The sequence below is a fragment of the Macrobrachium rosenbergii genome, chromosome 56, assembly GCF_040412425.1.
Source record: "Macrobrachium rosenbergii isolate ZJJX-2024 chromosome 56, ASM4041242v1, whole genome shotgun sequence".
NCBI classification, from domain to species: Eukaryota; Metazoa; Arthropoda; class Malacostraca; order Decapoda; family Palaemonidae; genus Macrobrachium; species Macrobrachium rosenbergii.
In genome coordinates, this window is record NC_089796.1 from 51,031,923 (window position 1) to 51,054,398 (window position 22,476).

General features: G+C 38.5%; 1 protein-coding gene across 31 annotated transcripts in view; it reads right to left on the reverse strand.

Annotated features, from left to right (window-relative positions):
- Window positions 1–1,675: 1,675 nt before the first annotated feature.
- Window positions 1,676–22,476, reverse strand: part of LOC136836319 (regulator of G-protein signaling 9) — a 1,320,722-nt gene continuing 1,299,921 nt past the window's right edge. For all 31 annotated transcript variants that reach the window (XM_067100474.1, XM_067100467.1, XM_067100472.1 and 28 more), the window contains one exon: window positions 1,676–4,580. In XM_067100474.1, coding sequence (XP_066956575.1) covers window positions 4,520–4,580 — 61 coding nt within the window. In that variant the 3' untranslated portion in view covers window positions 1,676–4,519. The remainder of the gene's footprint in view (window positions 4,581–22,476) is intronic.

Genomic DNA, 22,476 nt, shown 5'->3' on the forward strand with positions numbered 1-22,476 from the left:
ACAAGAAATTTGTATTTGTACGTGATATAAGTACAAGAAATTTTCAGGATAACTCAGGCAGTACAGGTACTATAGCAACTAAATCCTTAGCTATAGTTGCTCCAGGTCACTTTTAAACAGCTATCTCTCGTTTTGAATTTTGGCGTACAGACTATTGGGTTTAGCATAATATATTTGTCTTCCTGACACAGCTTTCAGATATCCTAAATTTCTAGGAGAGCCACTGTTTACTCTTCTGCATGGATCAACATCTAAATCTCTTGCCACAGTACAATATCAGGGATGCATAAATCAGTACTGTACAAAAGTTTATGTCCCTTAATGTAGACATCTAGGGCTTTTAAAACAATCTCAAGTCCCTCAACTTACACACCATTACATCATTATTTACCTGGGGACTTGTCTTCTATTCTTGCAGATGGATTTGTCTAATCCAGGTGGTGACTTACTCCTTCCTCCAGGGACTGTTAACTTTCTCATTTCCCCTTTAGTACTCCAGTGGTACTTTGTCCATTTATATGGTCTGTTTACTCCTTCTCCTGCAAAGAAGCTTACAGGCAAGTTTACTTTCAGGTTGTCTCTTCTGAAAAAACTTTTGACTGACACAGCATTGTGGAAATCCTGGCAAGAATGAGAGCAATCTGCATTTTGTACAGTCAAGTAATGAAATCATCAAGGGACTAGGAAAATATTTTACCTTTTATTTAATCAGCATTGTGTAAATGAAGATATATATGTGTAACAAACACAAGGAATGGTGATTAAGTATTACTTTATATTTATTTACCCATATTTCATTTCTGTGTGCTATAATAGCTTCATTCGACCTTAAATTACATTTATTGTTTTTCCATGAGATAGTGTGGTAGGCTATGTATACAATACATTTTTCTTACATTAAAACAGCTGGACAATTTCTTAATGTAGGTATATTTGGATAGATATTTACTGTTTTCGGTATTTTCTTTGACAAATAATGTTATTTTGTTTTGTTTCTAATCATTAAGTCAGTAGAAATATCGTTAATGTATTTTGCTCATAAGTATCTCTTTTAGACACCTAGTACCATTACAATTGCATGAAAATCTTATCCACTGGGATGACAAGGACTAAGAATTGTTAGGGAATACAAAACTAAACCAAAAGAGTTACACACTCTGTATGTTATGCATTTTAACCATCTGTTAAAGGAAGGCTTCTTAGAGAGGAATACAGACTGTGATGCAAGAAAAATTTCAGCTTGAGATATCGGCTATGGATATGATGGTGAATAATGTAGGCCTACTCCTAAAATTCTTGAGATGGCACTGCACAGGATTTCTGTTTCTTATGCCATTGCTAATAAGGAGGTTTGCCTCGAGATTCGACATAATCTAATATTCCATAAAGGCCGGTCCCCCTTTTTTTGTCTCACAAGGAAGGAGAATTCATAGAGGTATGTTTTTATTACGTTTTCTTGTTGTCTTGCCTTGTTGTGACACGTTCAAGGCAATGTATGAACGTTCTGTCTGACATATCTTAAAGTGTTTTTTAATTCTTGATAAAGACAGTGGTGAAGGGGGAAAATATTTTTAAAAGACATTACTTGTAGACTCGAAAACAGATTTTTTTGGTCTCTAAAATTTCTGTGAATGCAATATGATAAGACTGCAAAAGGAACTTGAAAGACTGTACACATGAGTAACTTAATTTATTCATAGGTGAAACGATGTACAATAGAAAAGCAAAATAAGCTTTCTTTGCCTAAAGGAGCAGGACCTGGAACTATTGTCCTCAACAGTGAAATAAATCATTGTGCTCGAGTCAGCTCATCACGCATGATAACAGAGTTTACAGGAAACAGCAGAAAATGGAATTATAGATTTTCTAAGTGACAAATATCCTTTGAATTTATTTAGGATATGTTCTGATGAAGGAGGCAAACGCAAAAGATGATTGCCATGGAGCAGATGATAAAACCAAAGATGGAGAATTTCAATAAGTGTTAGATCCCTCCACTAAATTAGATCTGCCAATATAACAGTAAATGTAACAGACTACATATATTTTTTATAAACATATCTGTATCGAAAATAGCTTCACGTGTGGTGGCAACAACAGCAAAGAAAAGGTGCATCAAAAGTTTGACGATTTCAGGAATTACAGCAGCAATGGATCCCCTCACTTCATAATGGAGCAGCATCATTTAACTGTAGGTCTTTAAAAGAAATTATTGCATCTACATACAGTGCGCATTGAAAATACAGTATGAAGTGTTAACTAAGTCAGAAAGAAAAAATATTGTAGCTTAGTGACTTATATTTTGCACTTGTTACAGAGGATCCTCCTACTTGATATGGAATGAATGATGAGTTCCAGAAATCGCCAGTCTTCGCGACGCTTCCACAACTTTTATAATATGATGCATGTCTTGGTCCACCGAGAATATGGCTTCTACGGCCACACACAAATGGGTGAAGGTCAAGTGATCTTAAGAAATACATGAGCCATCTACATTTTAATGTTTTGTGAAAACAGTATAACTACCAATAATAACATTCTTCAGACTTATCATTCTCATTCATATTGAAATACACAGATTGGAGCAATGGCAGTTGATATAATTGTTTTCAACATTAACGTAATGATCAACCTTAATTATCCAAGGTGAATAAAGGTTTCTATGTAAATTTACATATAATGGCAACTGTATGAATAATCTAAGTATCAGCTACAATAGAGATTTTAGCTAGAGGTTGATTTTCCTGTCTGCAATGGCGCACTGATAAACCACACACAGAGGCGAGAGCTGGGCTTCGTCTCAAGGTAGGCTTAAGCACTTTGGTAGCTGTCATATTCATATTTCACATGAGCTTTCACTTTCCTGAAATCTAACCTAGTAAAGCAATAAAATTTAACTCTTTTATAATAACATTTTTATCATAAAAATGAGAGATTGTAATCATTTCCATGACATTTTCCCTACTTGAGATTTTTAATTCGTTTTACTTACTCAGAACTTCATTCTTTGCTACACAAGAGCTACACTTGAGTGCCCTTGATGAAAATTCATTGGGAATGCACTATCTTTCAATTAAGAGTGTAAGCCCATTTTCAAATGCTCTCGCTTGTGTGTTTTTGAAGACGCTATGCACAGACAGATATACCACTCAAGACAACATGAAACAATTATATACACACTCATACCTAGCAGTCAGCCTCCTACAACTGTCGCATCCCTAGCATGAAAGTAACTGGAATGAACAATAACAGTCTATGCTTCTCTATTGATGTTTAACCTGTCTACGTAGGTGATCTAAGTTACATTAAGTTCATGATTTTGTCTAGGTTTACTTTTGTGCCACTTTTATCTAATACTGAAGAATGCTATGCTAATGCAACTTGAATTTTCTGACATAGTGGTTTTAAGACCAAGGTACTGTCCTTTTACACATATGCAAGTCAGTAAATTACAGGATGAAAACCTGCAAGAGTCTTTTTCCATAGTTTATTATACCTTGCCAAGGTATTACATGTTTCTTGTATAAATGGTTACACTAAAGTCTTGATCTTCATTTCAACCATCTTTGTCGCACATGAAATGAATATGCACCAAGGCAACAGAAGCCATGGCTATGTCCTTGCTGTGCTTCTCCAATACAGGGCTCACATTTTGAAGCTCACTTTCTTGTCCATGGGGGCACTGAAAAGGCCAGAGGTCCCTTTGGGAGTGGCAGACCTCTCTCACTATCTGTCAAATATCAATTATGCCTCTTTACAAGGTTTCCATTCGGTTTCCATTCTTTACCATCTCTTACTTTACACCATCCTACTTGTAGCCTATTCATTGCCATCAAGATACCTCTTCCATAGCTGGAAAGGATAATGTAAAGCTCACTAGCTCTGATGGCCACGGTCGTGGGGGTCTGACCCATCCTCTCATTTTGACAAGCTGGTTCGGATAATCTTAACTTAAGTGGTATGAGGTCAAAATCTTGACAAAATTGAAATTTGATATGATTTACCATTGCGATGCAAGCACTTTGTTACAAAAATGAAAAAGTCAAGAGGTCATCAGAAACAACTTGTTTAGCAGTCCCCACACGATGAACTAAGTTGCATCGCATCACTCCTCCCCAGTGCCAAAATCAGGTTAGCTTTTTGCTTCTTTACCATCAATTCTTCACATCCTTCCTATTACCTGCATCTTGGGTATACCCACCTGGCGGTGCCTTACAAGGGCTCAGCTATGGGCACTCAGCCTCAGGTGGACATACTGCAGATCAAGTACTACCCAGAAGTAGCCCAATCATTCTCATCAAACCACTCCAAGTTTCTTCGCTGAGTCCAGACCTGTCGCTTCAAACTGGTTTCTCTTGTGAAGGTACACTACTCACAAATGTCCCTCTGTTCCTGTTCAGCCCAACAAAATGGCCCTTCCTATCCTGCTTAGCCAAGTACAGCCAGGCCACATCCACAACAGCTCATTTTTGCCATTGACTCAGCTCAGGCCCTTCATGGCTTGAGCAGGATACTGGTGCTACAAGTAACCAAGTGTTGCATAGGTCTTCACAAATGGAGTGTCCACCTTGCAACTTTCTCTGAAAAATAAACAGGCAGCTTTATCTAGAAGAATACTTCAGTACTATAAAACAACTTAGCTCCACATTTTTAAAAAAACTACAACATACAAACACATCAAGACCAACATTTATAATTATTTCTACATCAATGAATTCAAGGGTTTTTTTTTGACAAATAACTAACAGGAATTGCTGCTTATAACTGGGACATACAGTTAAAATAAAATAACTGAATAATTTGTATGTGGACAACTTGTATGTAACTAACCCATTTCAAAGTTCAGAGCATTCATGAATAATTTACGTAACTAAAGAAAGAACAGAATTTGAAATGTTTATATATTCTCATGCATTTGGGTACAAGGTTCTACACAGCAATAAAAAGCATAGTTTGGAAATAAAGGCTTGCCAGCTGCTTCAAATACTTGTTCGTTTCAAAACACTTTGCAACGTACATTTACATTTCAAAACTAGTGTGTTGGGCTTTAACTCAAATGTATTGTAGTGTTCTGCACATGTATGTTTATATAGCGAGTTTTAATATGAACGTGTACAGTAGTTAATCTCAAATGGAATGGCGTGTACTAAGCCTTTTGATTCATAAATTCTTACGACTTTAGAGTGGTAAGATGTTACGTTTTTGATCATACTGAAGTAAGATGCTTTAGTAGAACAAGAAATATGATTTCAAGCCAAGAGACCTATAGAAAGTAGAGAGTTCATTTAATATGAAAATTATGCTATTATTTTCTGAGAATTAATTTCATTAAATATCTTCATGGAGTTCATAGAACTTTCGAACCAAAGTTTTTATTTGAGTTGAAGACTCCTGATTCATAATATGTTACCTATTAGTAAAGTGAGTTATAATTTCCTATACAGTATACTTCTCTATAATATAAGACGAGTACAGTGACATGGAATATTTTATCAGTGAAAAATGGTACTTACCATTTTACTTTTCATATTACTATACTCGTGTAAGAACTCTTTATTTTTGTGGTTATCGGCATAAAACAATATTTGGAAAATAACAGTAAAAAATTTAATTTTTTCACTGATGTGAAGCAATGGCTCACAGTAGCCTTGTACTAGGCGCTCAATGGACAACCAGGTGAATGTTCAGCTGAGAGAATGATGATCTTGTTGCTCTTGAAGGTGAGGGGTTTGCTCTTCCTCAGGTGGAGTAATATCCCTACATTCCTCACTTTCCCCACACATTATGGAACTCTAGTACTGAACTGATGTGCTTGTACCCAAATCGTAGCTTAGTTGGAAAGACAATTAAAGTAAGAAGCCAGCTCTCTGATTGGATAGCATCATTAAATCAGGAAGCTCTAGTACTAAAATCTATCATATTGTTAACCCATTTAGTAGTATAGAATGGGTTAAGATTCCACAAGTGTTCTTGGCTCTGTTAGATTGTTGTGTTTGTATGCTCTAAACTAGCAGATTGGCCAAAATTGGGGGAATGGATGCTGTCTGACTGGTAAGCAGGGAGAGCTAGAAAACCAAGGTACAAATAATCACCGGGAATGTCCACTGGGTGTGTGTAGCAGTGTTTTATATGATTAAAATAAAAGAATTGTTTGGGAAGATGTTACCTAGCTACCCTTTTAGCTGCCAGCATAATTCCTTGAGAAAATTTATTGTCCTTGCAAAGTACGATATGTGGTCACTGCGCTTGCAGATATGCTTGTTCTCTTTTGGAGGTTGTGGTTGACAAACTGAGATGGCTGACGGCTGCTGCATTGCATTGGTTCAAGATATAGTGTTATGGATCACTGGGACTTCGTTTCCAATTATCCAAGGATAATAACATCTGGCAAATAAGTTCCAGATTTTACTTTCAGTACCAGGATGATGTCGTAAGTTTTTTTTTTTTTTTTTTTGAGAAGTTTCCAAAGAGAATTGCCGGCATCAGGAACCTGTAAGAGTTCACATGGCAGGAAGGGAATTACCATTAGCCTACTGCTGTAGCTTGTAGCCTGGGAAAGAGGGAAGCAGTGACATGATCATCTTTATCTTTGCAGTTGTGAGGTATTGTTTGCCAGTCAAGTTAAGGTAGCTTTGTTTTATTGACCATTAAGTAGCTAATCTGGGCTAAATTTGGTGGGCTAAAACCTGATTATGTTGCATCTGTTTCCTGGCTGTGCAATTTGTTGTGTTGCTGTACCGGGAATTATAAATTAGTTTGATATAGCCTGAGCACATTGTTTATAAGAGTGAATATACTTTTAGGCTTGATATGTTATACTACTTTGTTGATTGCTAAAAGTTCCTTGGTTATGCAGTTGATAACTGCTGTAACCATAAATGAATACTGAGGGTCTGCTGCAACCTATGGTTTTCATTAAATATTGAAGGTTTCGTTTTTTTTATATTAAGCTGATATCCAGTGCTTCATGTAACATGGTCAGTAAACATATTGAAACTGATCTTTTTAACCATCTAAGATTTCTTTTGAATTGTGGTTAAGTTTGTTGGAAGAAAATTTTGCTCATGTGTAAGTGACTGAAACGGGCCGAAAGAAAAATTTCCTGTTGGTGTTCATTGGAAATGATATTTTTAAGGTGTTATGGAATATTTCTCCACCAGATTTACCGCATATATTGATTTAAAAGCTTTACTTAAAGCCCATTATTATGTAAAAATCCAGTATCACCGTAGTTTGCTTGCTTTCCAGCTAAGGAAGAAAAAAGAATAGGTGAGTCATAGCAAGATTTGTATGCTGGTCAGAGAGAACCATAGAGAGGGACGAATTCCTATGGGCTGCATTGTAATTGGTTGAGCGCCGGCGGCCATTTTGATTATGTGTAACTGGAGGTTGCTAAAGACGCAATGTCAACTGTGATCTTTCGTGTACACCTTCATGTTCTCAAAGTGTACAGTTTATGAAGCACTTGTATATTACAATGAGACTAAAATATCAATTGAAAATCAAGAATAAAGCATCCAAAGAAAAATTACGTAAAACAGAAAACTGTTGAAAATATCCCATAAATGAATTCATATTAATCCAATGAGTAGGATATTTTGTTAACAGGTCTTCACACTGGCAGATAAGTATAGCCCAGCCCTGTCTAACTCGATTAAGCTTGGTGTGTGTTAATACTTTTGGTGGTGGACTGGTGGTGATTTTAATGCTAAACAATGTGTGGTATGCGTATGTGTTGATGCTTTTGGTGGTGGTACGTAATAATTATTTAAATACTACCTATTTCCAATAGGTTGTACACAGGCATAGCATTTTGTGCATATTTTGCTAAGGCAGGGTATTTGCGCAAGCTTGACATTTTGCTAGCATGTTCTTCTCCTAAGGCATATTATATCTGCCATCATTTAATGACATTAAAGTACAATAATTACTTTTCCAGATGCAGTCCTTTCACAGGTAATTTTACATAGCCTAAATGTTTGCAAATATGTATTATTTTACAGAACTTTGAATAAAATTGTTTAAACAATTTTCCAAGGGTTATTTTTATTTTATTTTACAGAACTTTGAATAAAACTGTTTAAACATTTATGGGTTATTTTGGTTTATAAATATACCACATACATGCCTGTAAGAATATCGGAGAAGAATAAAATTTTTATCCCACCAAGGAATTACCTAAATAGGTATTATTTGGAGCAAAGTCTGTTCTGCTGATCTAGTCACATTTGGCTGTGATGTATCTGAGTGGTCCTCTTACTGTTACATACTTATATAGGCTTATTTGTACCCTTATTTTCTGATATACGCCCATAAAATGAACAATCATAAGAACTGTCAAATAAATAAACATTGGCAGTTTGCTGTGTTCCAGCATAAAGACAAACTGTTGGCCCTACAGTGGGTTGCAATGCACTCAGAGCATGTTTGTTTACAAAACGTTGCTGTCACTGCAGTTCCAGTTACACATAATCAAAATGGCGGCCAAATTACGCTGCACATAGGAAGTCGGCCCTCTCTATGGTTCTCTCTGATGCTGATATTAAGTCTTTGGCTTAAACCTATGATTTTCAGGGGCAGTTTCATGCGTATGGGAGAGTTCAGTTGTTTATATCTTCAGAAAATGAAGCCCATTTTGCAAATTTAGTGACAGAGAATTTAGATTTAAAGGCTGTGACTTCCACACAAATTTCAGAAAAAGTTTTGAACCTTGAAAAGGCTCTTGTTCCAAGAAATCTGTTCTGGTACAAGTCGGTATTATGTAAGCATTGTGAATGCCATAAAAAAAGTGTGAATTATCGTTGAAGACTTATGACTTGTAATCAGTGTGCGAGAAAGGGACACTTAAAACGAGTAAGTTCACAAGAAAAGATAGCAATAGTTATGAGAGATCAGTGCAAAATCAATATGATAATAGAAAAGAAACAATGTCAAAGGTATTAGATGTAGTCGTTGCCAGTGAAACTGCCGAACAGCTTTTATTAGTTTGCGCTATACATGTAGTGACAAAGAATGTTAATTTACTCATAATGGGGAAATCAGTTCCTTTTGAGGTGGATTTTGGTGCTGCGGTTAACACTTGATCTGTAGATAAGCCCTTGCGTTAGGTTTATCCACTGGTATTGAAAGAAAAAAAAATTAAAGGCATATGATGATGTAAGGATCAGTTTTGGAAAGGTGTCAGTAGATGTGGATTACAATGATTGTCATGTACACCAGATTTTTCATGTTGTAGAAAATAATAATTGGAATCTATGCGGAAAAGGTTTGATGAGCATGTTTGTCGTCTACTTGAAGGGTACTGATGCATTGTCTAGGGTAAATAATTAATGGGCGCAAGGTAGATTTCTTTGGTAGTAATAAACCCATCGTCAGTTTTGTAGCTAATAACTAAAAGCCAACAGTAGAGAATGTTTAGTTTGAGTGGATAAAAGATATCCAACTTGTTAGCTTTATTGACTAGACAGCCCCATCTGTTACAGTTGTGAAATCTGATAAACATTCAGTTTGCATTTGTGGCAACTTTAAGGAATTAAATCCATTTATAGATTATGATCAGTTTCCATTGCCTGAACCCGATGAAGTGCTGCCAGAGATTGGTAAAGGACAAAGTTTCTCCTTGTTTGATTTGAAAAATGAATTTTTGAAAACACCTCTGGAGGAAGTGAGTCAAAAGTATTGAGTGATAAATACCCATAAGGGTCTGTTTAAATTTAAAAGGTTACTTTTTGATAGCGTAGTCGCTTGTTTCATCCTCAAGGAATTACCTTCCATGGGTCTGTCAGAGCTCCATGGTGACCAAACTAATATCAAGGAATTCTCTTTTAGTTAGTCTCGTGGCCAGGTATTGTGTCATAATGACATACACTCTAACACGTGTTGGAGTATGTAATGGACTCAAAGATAAGAGGGCTCTTTCCCGTATATTACAGCGAAGCTATACCCAGGTTATTTCTTTTGCCAAACCTGCTAGGAGAGGAAGTGATTATTGCCATGCACAGTCTTCCATATTGTTGACAAACAGGCTGGCAAGGGACCACAAAGCCATCACTTTTTGTTTGTTGATTTGGAACAGATTCATTTATTGTTAGGGCTCCAAAATTCGATAATTATGGAAACACCATAAGAAGCAAGTTAAGTGCATAGTTTTAAGCCCAAGTTAAAGTTTTAAACTTTTGTAATTGGTAGTTAATTTGTGTGTGAAAGCCGAAAACCCGGCTTTTTTTGCTAACAAATGGCTGGCGTTAAGTTGTAATTGTAGATTGTTAGTTGTGAAAAGCGCAAATTGTTTTAAAAATTTGTCATTTCGATTAAATGTAACTAAAAGAAATTTCCACATTTTATCATTAATACAGAAAATCCTTTCAGATTATACGATGTCTCCAATAATCTAGGCAGTAGCCTAGATCAGATTAAGTGGGAATAACTTAGACTGGATATTATCTGTAGCCTATAACCCAGGATTACATATCCTTAAATGTGAACTAAATAACCTGGATTAGGTAGTAATCAAAATTAGAATAAGTAAGAACCTTATAAGAAATATCCTATTATGGGCCTAAGCAGTAGCTTAGATCAAGGACCCTAGGATTAGATAAAAGCAATAATCAAGTTTTCCTTTTTATATAGCCTATACACTTGAACGTGATCTAAATAATCTGGATTAGGCATTACCTTATACTAGGCTAGGTGATAACCTTTTATAAAACATCCCATTATTGGACCAGGAGTGAGCTTAAACCAGGAAGGATAAGACTAGATGAAAAAGTAATCCTGGCTAGATGGAATGGTAGCTTAGCTTTAAGGCTACATGTTAAGGTAAATTTATTTGATGTAACCCATACCTTAAGTGTGAATTAAATAACCTGGATTAGGCAGTATCCTAGATTAGAGTAAGTAAAAACCCTTTAATAAGTATCCTATCATTGGCCTAAGTAGTATCTTAGACCAGGTAGCCTGGGATTTGATAAAATCAATAATCTGGGCTAGAGAAAATGGTAGCCTAGCTAGAAGGTTACATACTAATGAATTTCTGTTTTATATAGCCTATACATTTAAGAGTGATCTAAACAGTCTGGATTAGGCAATACCCTATACTAGGTTTAGAGAGAACATTTGAAGAAATATCCTGTTATTGGTCTGAGTAGTATCTTAGACCAGGTAGCCTGGGATTAGATAAAAACAATAACCTGGGCTAGACAAAATAGTAGCCTAGTTACAAGGGTACAGATTAGTGAATTTGTTTTATATAGCTTATACATTTAAGGGTGATCTAAATAATCTGGATTAGGCAATACCCTATACTAGGTTAAGTGAGAACATTTTAAGAAATATCCTATTATTGGCCTAGGTGGTAGTTGAGACCAAATACCCTAGGTTTAGATATAAACAGTAACCTAGTTTTATGGCTCGGTAGCCTATTTGTAAAGCTACATATTAGTGCGGTTCTTATGCAGCCTGTATCCTTAAAGGTGATATAAACCTAGACCAGGCAGTAGTCTAACTAGATTAAGTAGGAACCCCTTTAGGGAATGTCCAATTATTAGCTAAACAGTCGTTTAGATTAAATAAAGCAGTGGCTGGGTATCAGATAAATGAGTAATCTCTGTCGACAAAATCTTCTGCAGGGATTTTGCCAACAAAAAACCCCCATCTAGTCGCTTTAATATTTCAGTAGAAATTGCAATCGTACGTGCCGACTACTCGTCGAGTCGGGCTGACATAGAAGTATGTGACAGTTCTGGATTGTAAAATGCTGTAGTTATTTCGTTTGTAACATGTTCTTTGTTTTTCGAAAGTTTATGCGAGGTTGCACCTTCAATTAACAGGAGAAACTTAGTTGTAGAAAGTTTCTTGTAAATCTGGAATTTTGGAACATTCTGGATGTGTCGCATATGAATGATTTCGTTAGCAGTGATTGAGTTGTAAAACCTGATGAACGCTGGTGATCCAGAGTGCTGAGTTGCTGGATCACCCAGCCATTGTTTTAACGTAAGACATTTACAATGCCCAAGCGCATAACCAGTAGCAAAATGGCGGGTAAGGCAACAGACATGAGAAAGGAGAGTTACCTGAAGGAAGCCAACCAAGGACTTCAACAGACTCAACCAGTAGAGACGTATCGGGATCTCATTAAGAAGATTGAACGAGATCGTTACGAACTAACCGATATTTTTAGGTCTGCGGTCAAGTTAGAAGGAGTCACTAAGGGAGACGTGTGCAATGCACCCAATGATGCTGGAGCTGCTAAAAGTGCCCTTCAGGAAAGTCAACTTTCCCAGACTTATCAACCGTCTCAGGGTAAATTAAAGGAGATAAATTGCCTGTCTTTAAAGGGGATATGAGTGAATATGCAACATTCAAACAGCTTTTCAATGTTTATGTGCACAACCGTTTGGAATTAAATCTGTTCACCAAGTTCACACACCTGCTTGGCATGCTAGGAGAAGAGCCACTTAGATTGATAAAGTCATTGAGTGTCACTGTAGCAATCCGTCTGCTAGATAAGTTATATGGTAATTCACAACAGACGTTAGCTCTGCTATTCAGTCGCCTTGGGGATTGGCTTATCTCTACTTTTGAGCACGAAAGCCTCAGAAATTTTAGAATCCACCTTGCTCTTGTGTTGGAGCAAAATGACAAACTTAGTCCCATGTTAGGCAGGGAAGGGATAGTACTTAACTTAGTGAACAAGAGACTTGTTGCAGGGGGTGTCTATCCGTAAATTGGCAACTTTTTGCGTAAGTCACATTATTCAATAACCGAGTTGTAAGATGATCTAGACTGTCACATTTGTACTTTGAGCGATGTTGCGATTATGATGCCGTCCTCCAACTCCTCAAAACCTAAGACCGAACAGTCACCAGTTACTGCTTGCATCAAATCCTGCCCCTTTTGTAACAAAGGGCAGTCCGTGAATGATTGTCGCAAACTCGTTAGTGTAAGCGACCGTAAGAGGGGTCTTAATACAAAGCCAATGATGTTTCAGTTGCCTTATGGAAGGACATTGTAGTCATGAGTGCAGTAGTAACCAAAATTGCAAAACTTGTGGAGGACGTCATCATACCCTCATCTGTTCTAGTAACGTAAAATCTGGTCAAATCCTTAATGTAGCTTCAACTAGTAACACCGTTCTTAAATCTAACCTTGTGTCTAAAGCCACCACTCATAATCAGAGCCAGTCAAAAGAGAGCCCGAAGAGAAAACCTAACATAATCAATGTAACAAATCACACGAGAAGCCGTCTGTTACTGTTGATCGATTGAATTCTACTAGCAGCGTGGACTTGCCACCTACTTTATTGCCAACTGCATCAGCTACTATTCATAATAGCAATAATAAGGAACGTGTGACCCAAGTATTTTTCGACAGTGGAAGCCAAAGGAGCTTTATAAGTAGTTGTTTGGCTACTGAATTAGACCTTCCTGTCGTCAAAAAAGCTTCATTGAATATTGCACCCTTTGCAGCTGATGTGATTGAGGGAGAATTTAATTTAGTAGCATGCCGGTTGAAAATAGGCCAGTGAGTCCTGAGGCAATGGTTGTTAGTTCGTGATAAAGTAAATATGCCCATTCACAACACTGGGCTGATGAATGTAAGAGAACATTTGCTACGGAAGGGTTACACACTTGCTAATGAGGAGGTTGAAAGTGACATACTCGAGAATGTAGAGATCTTCATTTGAGCCGATTATTTCAATCATTTTGTGTATGGCTTAAAGAAATGTGATGGTATCAATTTATTTGTAACACTTAATGGGGTATATCCTAATGGGAGATTCCCAGGATGGGCTAGACTGGTCGTTGACATGTCTGTTATAAGAACACTTTGTGTGTGTAGAGTTCAAGAGACAGAGCATGATGTGGATGAGTGGCGGAGATTAGATACACTGGGCATTCAGCCTGATGAACAATTTACGATTTCGCACCATGCCGCAATGCCATGCGTTGTGAGCAATGTTACCAAACCTCACGAGGTTATCAGGTCAGTCTGCCATTCCATGATTGCGAGAGGCCAACTACCAAAAAACTTTCAATTTCTCACTTGAAATTGTTAGAAGCTCGTTTCAGTCGTGATTCCGTGTACCGTCAGTAATATTCCTATGTGATTCAAATGTATGTAAATAACAGGTTCATTAGTAAAGTAACAAGCCCAATTATCGAGGGGTATTATATGCCTCACTTTGGGTAGTTAAGGAAAGAGCAACTACACCACTATGAGTAGTGTTTAATGCTTCTTCAAAGCCAAGTGGTGGGCAGTCACTTAATGAGTGTCTGTATGCTGGCCCTAACTTAGTAGAAGTGTTGTTTGATTTGTTGTTGAGATTCAGGCCTAAGCCCTATGCTGTGACAGGTGATATTTCTAAGGCGTTTCACTACATTCATGTAAACCCCAGAGATGCAAAATATGCTCATTTTCTGTGGCCAGAAAATTCATCCAACTTTAATACCTACGAGTTTAAAGTAGTAGTATCTGGTGCAACCTCGAAACCCTTACCTCTTGCAGCAAATCTTACAAACTCATCTGCAGAGGGAGGGTAGAGAAGAGCTTTTAAAGCATTTTTACATTGATAACTTTCACAAAACACAATGATTCATTAGAGAATATGAGGGAAGATTCAGTCCAGGTCAAAGCAATTTTGGAGTGCGCTCACATGCTGCTCAAGGGATGGGCTAGTAATAGTGTGTAATATGATAATGAAGCTCATGTAGAAGAACCAGTAGAAATTTCAGTTCTTGGAATGATTTGGAATTGCAAATCTGACACTTTCCAACTTGAATCCTTCAAAGGGAAGAGAGTGATAAATGGGTGCCCACTAAAAGAAAGATCCTTTCCGTAGTTGTCTCCAACTTTGACTCTTTAGGTCTTGTTTCCCCAATTTTTGTTCGAAGTAAAACTTTTTTGCAAGTTCTGTGGATCGAGAAAGTGGGTTGGGACGATGTGCTAACCCCTGAGAGAGCAGCAGAAGTGAGAGAAATACTTGCTGGTTTTCAAGAGATAGCTAACAAAATTCAAGAGGGGAGAAGTCTCAGAAAATTCAGTTACATGTGTTTTGCGATGCTTCCATGAAAGCTTATGGGGGGAGTAGCTTATGCTAGAAATGTCAATGGGGAAACCTATCTTTTAACTGCCAAATCGAGAATTGCCCCTCTTAAGAAACATATGCTAATGATCCCACGATCGGAGCTAATGGCTTTACTCGTTGGGGCCAGACTAGCCGAGTATCTCAGTCAAACCTTTAAATTCAGTAAAGTAACAATCTGGGGAGATAGTAAAGTAGCAATTGCATGGGTGGGTAGCAAGATTGAAAGCAAGAATACTTTCATAGCCAGTAGAGCATGAGAGGTATCCTTTATCCTACAGGAGTGTGGATTCGAGTTGTAGTATGTCTCAACTAAGGAGAATCCAGCTGATGTACTGTCCAGCGGGGCAGACCTCAAACAATTGCAGGAGAAATCCTTATGGGCAAGAGGCCTAACCATGTTGCACATCCCAGGACTCCTAGCAGCAACTGATGACCCACGAGACAATGTATCTTCGTCAGTAGTAATGTCTGCGCTACGAGAACTGTAGAGAGAACTTCAGCCAGCACCTCCAGCTCCGTTACTTTGCTTTTGGGTGATTATATCCAACTACAGCTCTCTTTACAATATCATGCAACATGTTTGTAAATTCATGAAGATTAGAGATGATCCATTAACAAAACTAGCTTATGTAGAACAACACCATCATTGGCCCACTTTGTGTAGATATTTAGAGAAGGGTGGAGAAGCTTCTCATGAAACAGTCAGTTTTGCCAGACAATTAAATTTAGTTTTAATAAATAACGTGATATATTCCAGATATCGATTTCAACACTCAAGTACTACAAAGGATGACTTGATCCTGTTGCCCCCAAGGGAAAACTAGTAATGTTATATCTTAAACATATTCACAACATAAACCTACACTGCGGCGTCAATACAGTTTTCTCAATTTCCAGGGAATCGAGTGTTGGACGCCGGCAGTGAGAGTGCTAGTTAAGAAAATAGTTAGTAGTTGCTTAGAGTGTAAGAGGATGCTAAGAGCTCCATTGTTGCTACCTCCTCAGCCCAAGCTACCGAGCCCTCGCGTGACCCTGACGACACCGTTTCACCACGTAGGACTTGATCATGCAGGTCCAATCAACATCCAGGAGGCTCATGCTTACATCTCCTAATTACGTGTCTCAGCACTTGTGCTGTCTACCTGGATCTGGTGATGAACCTCAGTGCTGACACCTTCATCCTGTGCCTTAGCAGATTTGCCGCCTGTCACGGCGCCTCATCTGTTATATACTCAGACAATCATGCAACCTTCAAGATTGCAAGCAACTTGTTAGCCGATCTGTGTGACAAGGCTGTGACTCAGTCGTATTTGAGAGAAAGAGGAATGCGCTGGAACTTCCAGACTCCACGTTCGCCTTGGAAGGGCAGGATGTTTGAGCGACTAATTGGGGTGAAAATTGTGCCCTGACAGTCTCCCATGATAGAACCTTGTTTAATGAGGAACAGGCAAGAGCACTAGTTAAAGAGGCGGAGTATGTCATCAACAACTGCCCTCTTACTGACTGTGGTGATGCCCATGAGGATAAAGTCCTCAGTCCATCACATCTCCTGTGAGGTAGGACTATCCATTTGCTACCTGCTGCAGCACCGAACGAGCGTATGCTTGATATTTTCACCACCAAGAAGATTCGAGGTGAATACTTCAAATTAGTTGAGACACTACGTGCCTTTAGGTTACGTTAGAACACTGGAACAGGTTCTGCGCCAACGTCATGATTTCAGTCCTGGTATGCTGACTCCACTCAGAAATGATGACATTGTTGTAGTAAAAAAGATCGACCAATGTCGTAAATTTTGGCCTCTTGGAAGAATTATAGAACTCTACCCCGCAGAGGATGATGTCGTTCGTTCAGTGAAGGTTTTGTATGAAGGTGAAGAATGTCTCGTGCCGAATGAACACATTATCATGTTAGAGGTGAATGACCGACATGATGTTGTGTCAAATGAAGTGACTAACGAGGATGAACCTGTAATTGTTGAACGAACTATTGATCATACTGTGAACGATAGTGAGTGTGTAGTGGTGAATATTGACAACCATCAACTAATTGATAATGAATCAGAGACAATGGGTGAAGAAAGTAGCCATAAACAGGATGAAGTGAATGTTGACAGGGTTAGGGGTAGACCCAAAAGGAAAATGACTCTAGCCCAATGAGAGAAAATGAAATATTTGCTCCGAGAGGGCAAACTATAGAGTTGTTTGAGCATTGTGTATAAACATTGTTCCTTAAGGAGGAACGAAATGGAACTATAAGAAAGTCCAGGGACCATTATAGTTAGATAATTTGATAGTTTTGTGTGCTTCTCAGAGAGAGGAGCACCGTTGTGACATTGTTTACATTTCATTGTTTTTGTGCGTTGTATGGTTGTAAGGAAAGGAATAGTGTCCAATATCCTGCTTGAACCGCAAGCCAGATGCGATTGTGAGGCCTCCAATTGTATCTGGGCCGTAAATCAGACATGAACGTTGTCTACTTCAGATGTCATTTTAACTTTGCTGCCTTGTCTGCCAGATCCGTCTGGCTGGGAGAATGTTAACAAAATCTTCTGCAGGGATTTTGCTAACATGAAACCCCCATCTAGTCATTTTAATACATCAGTAGAAATTGCAATCGTACATGCTGACTACTCGTCGAGTTGGGCTAATGTGGAAGTACCGTGATGGTTCTGAGTTGTAAAATGGTGTAATTATTTCATTTGTAATGTGTTCTTTGTTTTTGGAGAGTGTACAGTAGGTTGCACCTTCAATTAACATGAGTTCTGCACCTGAGAAACTTAGTTGTAGAAAGGTTCTTGTAAATCTGGAATACTGGAGCATTCTGGAAGTGGTCGTATATAAACTGCTGCAGTGGCCACTCTTCTCCTAGATACCAAGCGAGCCAGAAGCTCTGCAGGTAGGCTGTAAAACTTGAAAGCCGGTTGAGGGACAAATCTCAATAGAATGTATAAGTCCAGCACCACCATTTTCATCAGTCTTAATCGAGGCCATCCTTTGTTTTGCGTGGACATGTATCATGTCCAGTGATAAAGTTGTATATGCTCACTAGTTTAAGTCCTAATACAAGTAAGTTTGTTAGAGTTTAGACAATTTTTAGTGTTTTAGTAAGTGACCCACATGCGTTCCTGGATTCATTCTTTGTGTTTGGAATTACTTTCAGAATTTGTCATTGGCAGCGAAGCCTGCATTGTCAGATTTAAAGTAAACCTCGCTGAGTACCTCAGTGCAATTCCTTTTTCTGTGAGTTTGACTTGTGTATTTCTCAATGACCACATGGTCATCAGTGTTTGTTAGCCCAGCTATAGTCAGTGTTAAAGTAATGTTTATGTAAACTGATTGTATTTTTTGGTAATTAGCGTGAATGTGAATAGCTGTGGTATATTTTTGTATTGGCATAGTTTATTTTTGTCATAAAACTTGAAAATGCCCTAGTGTTTGTGTAGTCACCTCCTGTTTGTGCTGGTTCATTGTCGGTGTCTTTTTTAGATTTTGTATCAAGTCCAGAACAGCGGGCAAGAGCCAGATTCACTGAGTTGCTGTTGAGAAAATTCTCGGCAATCTCGGCCAGATAAAATAGTTAACTAGATTATAAGAAGGTTTTTCCCTGTATAATTTATATCCTTAAGTATGATTTAAATAATCCTACTCTTGGCAGTGGCCAAGAGTAGGTTAAGTGAGAACCCTTTAAGAAATCCTCTGTTCTTAGCCTAAAGGTAAATTATGTTAGAAGCATTAATGTAAGACACATGCAGTAGCCTGGGTTAAATAAATAAATTAATTTATTCAGTTAGCCAGCCTGAATGGCATGACATTCAAAGATTACATTTCACATAGCCCTTGCAAAATGACTAACATTGTATAGTAATACAGCTATAATATACTGGTGTCAAAATTACCCTTGCAAAATGACTAACATTGTATAGTAATACAGCTATAATATACTGGTGTCAAAATTACCCTAAATCTTATTGTGTTTAGGCTAATATAGATATTCAACACGTATAACAGTTTGGTAAATAAAATGTATTACAGCTACACATTTGAAATCAAGTTAAGCCTGTAATATCGAATATATAAAATGTATTACAGCTACACATTTGAAATCAAGTTAAGCCTGTAATATCGAATATACTATCTATATAGGTATAACAGACAATTAGTACTAACTAGTTTCTAATAAAAACTTGTTTTATATTAGCCTACTACAGGGCTGCCATTATGCAGGACCCTCAGGTTAAGTGTTCCACAGCAAATTGCTCGGTTTGTTTTTTACCAGTGGGTATGGCTCATACCACCTGCCATGAGCATAGTCCTTGCAAAAAACAAGGAAAATTTACTTGGTCACCACCTAAGTGCAAAATTTGTAGTATGCTCCGGGCAGCAAGTTTTAAGGATGAAACAGCTCGTTTTAAGCAGTCTCGATGGGTCCTAGGGTTCAGTAGGGGTGAGGAAGGGGGAGATTATATCTTTCTGGCAGAACTCCGGCAGCAGATATTTAACCCTTTTTCAGGACAAGATCTATATTTGGGCCAAAACCCAGGAACATCAGTCCCCGGTACCTCCCAGGTTAACCCCACTGAGGAAGTGAAGGAATCTTGATGTGAGGGTGACATCCCTATTAATGGACGTGAAGTGGACATTGCCATGGAAACCGCCCTACTGAACTCAGAAGGATCAAGGACACAAATTTCAGCTAATCATAGGAGAAACTTTCCAGAAAGAAATCTATCCCTTATGCAGCTATCAGATGCTGAAGAGGATCTTTCCCCAAAAAGGGATACTAGGATCCACTTAACCCTGACTGAGATGACTACATTCTTAGATGGGTATAGTAATTCACCAAGGACTTCTGCCCCTTGGTTAACAGGCAGTTACAGTTCAATTGTTGAAGCTCTTTTGGGGGAGCTTGCACAGTCATATTGTGCAAGCTCCCCCAAAAGAGATACACAGTTTGCGACATTTGATCAGTTTCGTAAGGAAATTATGAGTAACATCAAATATGTCCTTGCCACAGAATGGCAATATATGAGGGACTTGATACACGATTCCGAAAAGAAAATTAGGTCAGTCCTGTACACCCCAAGGTGTAAAAATACTTCATCCTGTAACCAAAGAGAGAGAGTGGATACAAATTCTGCCCAAACAGGGTTTGATGTTAAAATTCCGACTGGAAACAACAAAATGGCCAGCTAGGACTACAAAACTTCAGATCAAAAGACAGTATTCCCCCTGATGATACTGATAATCCTCTGTGAGATGCCTCAGTGTGCATTTTCTCTCCTGATGGTAAGTATCTAATTAATGAGAGAAAAACCATGATCAAAGTTGTACATGTAGAATTTAGAGACAGGGCAGCATTCCCTAATACAGAATGGCGCCTGGTACCACCTTCAGCAGACATTGGGAAACCGCTAAAAGAAACAGTTCTCCCACCTGTGTTGTTAGCATTAAAAACTATAGAAGACACCCTTTACCAGGTCAACGGAAAATGGATCTCTAGTGCTATTTTGGATAAGACCCAAATTGCTCGCCAAGTAGCCCCAGTCTCCTCACTTTTAAAATAATTAACCATATGAAGGCAGATTTTCAGAATTTTGTAGTGACTAGAAAACGAGAGACAATGGCAGAATTAAAGCCATTTGCCATGGTCATCCCAGTCTCGAATAATTCCACCAAGGAATGGGCAGTGCTTCAACTCCCTTTTGAAAGGAAAAAGCTCCCTCTAGATACAGCTACTCAGCAGTTTGGGATCCCTATGAGAAGAGTCTCAAAGGGGACAGCCTTGGAAGAATTTCATGCTAGGATCTGCCTCCTTAGTATTATAACCTCTACCACCTTGCTGGAAGTTGCCACCAAAAGGCTTCCAGAAGATTCCAGAACAATGTTTGCTGTTGTGGCCAAAGGTCTTATGAGAACCCTATTGGAAGCACTCTATGACTTTCTAGAATGGCACATAAAAGCGCGAATGGAAACACTGGAGAGCTCCAACAAGTCACTCCCCAATGTGACTTCTCTATTACACTCTGACCCCTTCTGTAAAAATCTTTTTGAGGAGTCTGTTGTGGCTCAACTTAATGAGCAAGCCCACCAACAGAATTGTACAGTGTACACTTTCCTTGGAAAAGGGGAATTCAGGAAACAGAAAACCCGAAACTTCCCTTTACCCAACCCCCAAAAAAAGGCTCACTATAACCAAAAATCATATAAGCCTTCAGTCACCCCAAAAGTTTTCCCTCAAAAACAGTTAGGCAGTCAGAAAGGACAACTCCCTACAAAGGGACAACAACAGCAAGGACATCTTTTTCACAAGGTCCAAAGACACTCCTAGAGGGGAAAAGGAAAAGCAACACCTGGAATGCCTATCAAGGTCAAAGGCAGAGGAAGAGGCGGATCCCAATAGGAATTGTATGGTCAGGGGTCAGCTTCGATGACACCACAGGCAATAGAAGTCTTCACCCTTGGGGACACAGCATTATTTTCAGTGGGTTGGGTGGAAATGGTCTCATCCTCACACTCCTTTAAAGGGGTTCCTCCAAAAACCAGACCCCTCTCTGGAAGATTACATGCAGGCCCTGTTAAAGGGAGCTGTAGGGAAATATGCGTATATTCGCCACCAAGCACGTCTCTTCAGTGTCCCCAAAAAGGATTCTTCTGAATAAAGAGTGATCCTTGACCTATCAACATTGAACAAGCACAGTGTTTGCCAAAAGTTTTGGATGACTACCATTGCCCCTATGTTCAGTCATTCCACAAGGGACCTGGGCAGCTTCTATAGATCTGAAAGATGCGTACTGGCATGTCCCCATCTCCATTCCCTTCTGCCCCTTCCTAGGGTGCCAGATAGGGCAAGATACGTACAGGTTCAAAGTCATGCCCAATGGGCTAAACATTGCCCCAAGAATATTTACAAAATTAACAATGGTAGCTGTTCAAGAACTCAGACAAGAAGGAATACAACTAATAGCCTTCCTAGACGACTGGTTAATCTGGGGACCCACAAGAAAAGAGGGGTTAAGAAACCTAAGATCAATGGTCACCAGACTCCAGTCAAAAGGTTTTCTAATAAATCGGAAAAAATCCTGCCTCATGCCCAGCAGACATTTTCAGTGGCTGGGACTGTGATGGGATACTCTTCAAAGCCAGTTCTCTCCCCATCAATACTCAAAACAGAATAAGGAAAGACCTCAAAAAGTTCCTTGAAAGCCCTGAGTTTCCAGACGGCAATTAGAACATCAGTAATAGATCCAATACTCAAATTGCAACTAAAAAATATGAACAAATTCTGGCTATTGCGTGCAAGAAAAAAGATGTGAGACCAACTCATTAAAAGAATAAAAAAGTTCGGGAGATACTTTGGCCTTGTACCCAGAAGGAGTCTCTGGCGAAACA